The sequence below is a fragment of the Hibiscus syriacus genome, unplaced genomic scaffold, assembly GCF_006381635.1.
Source record: "Hibiscus syriacus cultivar Baekdansim isolate YM2019G1 unplaced genomic scaffold, ASM638163v2 tig00002237_pilon, whole genome shotgun sequence".
NCBI classification, from domain to species: Eukaryota; Viridiplantae; Streptophyta; class Magnoliopsida; order Malvales; family Malvaceae; genus Hibiscus; species Hibiscus syriacus.
The window spans coordinates 2,529,777-2,533,862 of NW_024061918.1; the positions used below are offsets into that span (position 1 = coordinate 2,529,777).

Consider the following 4,086-nt stretch of genomic DNA (forward strand, 5'->3'; position numbering starts at 1 on the left):
GGCTCAATCCTCTAGTTATCGTTCTACTGGTGGGCTCTTGTGAAATCATTCTGGTGATTGTTTAGTCATTTTCCAAAGATCTTTAGGCATTTCTACTGTTCTTGAAGCGGAGCTTTGGGTATTCTTGAAGGTTTTAAGATCGCGTGGCAACTTGATTTTGAGCGTGTTGTGGTTCAGTCCGATAGCAGCAATGCTCCATCCCCTCGGAGTCCCTTGGTCCATAGCATTGCATCATGGTGTAACAGAGCCTGATACGTCAATTTTCAAAAGATCTATCGTGAAGCCAACACTGCAGCGGACTTTGTCGTGAAGATGCCCCATCCCACGACTGAATCTTCTACGATTCTTAACGATTTTCCATCTCGTTTATTGGATATCCTGCACAGAGATTACTATGGACCTCCATTTCATCGGAAGAGAAAGCCTATGTAATGGCTTTCGCCTTCTTTTCCATTAAAAAAAATAAACACATAAATAATAAAAATACTAAAATAAGAATACCAGCATAGACAAATATTTAAAGTACGAAGGACAACAATAATTTTATATATTTTTTAGTATAACTTTTCATATTTAATTTATTGATCGATAAACTCGAATGAAATAATACATAAGTTTATTATAGGAATTATCTTTTCAATCCAATTCGTTTGATTTACGACATCATAATTTAAATATGTAATATTACTTGATAATTTAATATTTCATCCTACTAAATTGACGGGTAATTAATACAATAACATTAATATAACTTTAAGTTTATATCGTTTTATCTGCATGAAGAGTGCCTACATTAATTTGAAAATAATTTTATGGTAGTTGGAATACTTATTCTAAAAGAAATTTTGAAAGCTGAAAAATTAATGAGAGACTTTAATGAAATAATAATAGCAAAAGCCTTACAAAATTTAGGTCAGCTGAGAGTGCAAACCTAAGTAAACATAAGCTGCTCCAAAACATCAGACCGAAAATCTTAACTAGTATTATATCCCATGTTCTATGGACCAACATAAAGCTTTGAATGGGTGAGGAACTCCAAAATCTCTGATGTGTAATTTAATAGTCATAATTGTAACCCATATTTGACCGGAACCGGAAATCGCGATGATCATAATCAATCGGCCTTACGACCACGGCTTCTCGCTTCCCATCTTTATCTTGAACTGCCCCAAAAACAATCTCATTCGTTTTCTCATCATTTTGCTGATAGTACGTTTGCAGGGTGGATGTCTGATGGTGATGGTGATGATGCTGCGGTTTCTGCTGCGGTTGCGTATCATCATCCCATCCGCTGTAGAAGGCCCGACTTTGGCGCAACTGGTGGATTTTATCTGCATCTTTGGACATGAAAGGGTATGTTTTTCGTGGAGTAGGGGTTCGGGCATCGGTTGATGGGGGTTCATCTTCATGTGGGATCACTAAGCTCTCTTGTCCAGGCCAAGGCATTGTGTGCTTCTGTTGTTGCTGGTGCTGGCTCTGATATTGATAACTTACTGATTCCTTTCTAAAACCGGGGAAAACACCTTTGAAAATCTCCAAAGCAGAAACACCGCCGTCGACAAAATGCTTCCCAAGGGATCCAAGGAAGCCTTCTTGCTTCTCTTCCTCATCTTTGGTTGGAATTAAAGGTGGCCTGACTGATTTCAGCAGTTTCTGATATGGACTCGATACGGCAGCATTTACTTTAACCGAATCCTGATGCTTCAAAAAATCACTATTTTATAAGATTTCGGAACGTTAACTAGATCAGTGCTAGTATTTTCCATTTCATTGGATGAATAATGCAAACATAAAGAATTTCAAGTTTCGATCTCGCGGCTTATGATCGAGGAACACTTTCTGAGATGATAGTTTTACATATAATAACACTGAATACTTACATTCTGGGTTGATACAATTGTGCCCACTCTATGTTGCAGCAAAGCTAACATGTAACCAAAGATGCCAGCAGCGACAAGAACGGCGATTCCTGCAATGACAAATATTATAGTGTACTGTAAGCCTCTAAATATCAGAAACTAAGGAAGATCAACTTTCGGTGGATTAGTTTACCAAGAGGAAAACCACTTCCGTACTGATAAGCACAGTCGTCAAAATGCAGCTGAATCTCTCTAATTGCTCGGTTTCCTCTATCTATCACAAGAAGAGAGCAGCTGCTTCCTACATAGACTACATCAAAATCATTAGAAAACTTTGCATCTTCACTCGGTCCATCTACATGTCCCCCACCTCCCCGGCTCAATATCCCACCAGCAATTGTCGTAATACCTGAAGAAGATTGGACTCGTACTAGCAATTCTTCGAGCATTTTAAGACATTGCTAAAAATTTTAAAATCTAAATTATGACAAATACTAAGCTTGACAAAGAGTGATCCTATAAATACTTTTGAGAGAAAAAAAGAACGAAAAGAAAAATATGGTGGCGTATGCTTAGCATGCAGGATATTAGCAGCACAGAGATGAGATGCAAGGAGCATAAAGGATATAGAACTTATATAGTTAATCAAAATAACGAGCGATTGGGATTCCTCTTTCAGGAAACTCAGTGAATACATTGCTGACCTGAATCACTTATCTTCCTGATTGCCATATTCATAGTGTCTGCAATATAAATGTTGCCTCTGTCATCTACAGCTAGCCCTTTAGGATTGTTCATCCTTGCCTCTCTCAGCTTGCCATCGACATGTCCGGGATATCCTTCCGGGGATCCAGCAAGCAGCGTCGGTCTACTATCTGCATTTCTCCCATAATTTAATTGAAATAATTAAAGACCTGTCCATGGACAAATCAAGACGGCAGCTGGACCGCAAAATTGAATTGATGAATACCATAACTGTACATATAATCAATCTTAAAACGATTATACAAAACCTAGGAGCACGATAAATTAGCATTCCATTTAACTCACCAAATATCTATGATAGGCACAAAACATTCTTGGTTTACAGCAAAGATTATACAAACAAGGCGTAGATCACACTAAGAAAACAAAGCATTATACAAACAAGGCAAATATTATGAATTATTAGAGGAAAATATAACAGAAATTAAGAAAGAAGAAACCCCACTTACAAAGAGATAAAGAACTACACATCCGATAAAGGTTGCTATTAGCAGAGTCCAAAATCAACAGGTCCCCACTGGGCAAATTCTCAACGGTGTGAGGCTCAATTCCAAGCTTGCTTCCATCAAACACAGTCTCCACTGTGTATCCACCCTCGAACTTCATCATCGGACGGCCAGTAATTGCTATAAATGCATAAATCACATGGATACCATTGCATCAGATGCTAATCTCAAAGTCATAAGAAAAAATGGGAAATGTGGGTCTTCAATTCTGAATTATATTCGTAGGAGATCTTAACCTGTTTTAGTGGTAGATTTGAGTGACCATAACCACTTCATAGAAGGAGACAAACCATTAGAGAAGAACCCGCTAACGATCTCTGCAAGAACAAACACAGAATCAAGCTCATTTGCCATTAAAGCAAAGATTTAGCTTAAATCTAGAAGCGGATCAAAATCGATTGCATTTGGAAGCTTACTTGCAGGTGAAGTAGTAGTGGCAGCTGAAGTGACACCTCCAAGAAGAAGAAGAAGCAAAAGTGCAATACTCAAAATCAACACATTCTTGCCCATTGCCACTTCCACTCAAGCAGGTAAAAAAAAGAACAAGACACAGCAAAGAGCTCTTAGATATGAAGGAATATTCAAGCTTAACACATTGAGAAGAAATGCAAAACACTATCTGGAATCTAGGTCTTTTCCAGAAAAGTGAATGAACAGTGTGAGGTTGAGTAAAACAGTGCGTGTTTCAATGGGTTTCCTTTTTATTTTGATAACAATGGAAAAATGGTTCGTTTTCTTTGTTCTTTTAGGTGGATATTTGTTTTTACTGTATAATGTTTTCAAAGTTGTCGTGCATATCACGTATAGATATTGGATTTCGTAAATCGTTTTTTGGAAGATAGAACCTCTTCTAACGTTTACGCGTGTTCTGCGCGACGTAGATGTGATTTTATGTCTGCAGACGTTTTCTAACATCTTCAAAAATATTTTATATTTAATTTTATATTATAGATATT

General features: G+C 37.4%; 1 protein-coding gene across 2 annotated transcripts; it reads right to left on the reverse strand.

The window, feature by feature from the left end:
* Positions 1-854: 854 nt before the first annotated feature.
* On the reverse strand, positions 855-3,871 carry LOC120142024. 2 transcript variants are annotated; one of them, XM_039156793.1, is made up of 7 exons: positions 3,547-3,871; positions 3,367-3,447; positions 3,074-3,250; positions 2,564-2,734; positions 2,053-2,268; positions 1,881-1,969; positions 855-1,695 (listed from the first exon to the last, which is right to left on the reverse strand). In XM_039156793.1, the coding sequence occupies exons 1-7, from the start codon at positions 3,638-3,640 to the stop codon at positions 1,057-1,059; spliced, it is 1,467 nt and encodes a 488-aa protein (XP_039012724.1). In that variant the 5' UTR covers positions 3,641-3,871; the 3' UTR covers positions 855-1,056. The 2 variants fall into 2 exon arrangements, with proteins under 2 accessions (XP_039012724.1, XP_039012719.1); XM_039156788.1 differs by having other exon boundaries at positions 855-1,701.
* Between the last annotated feature and the right edge of the window lie 215 nt (positions 3,872-4,086).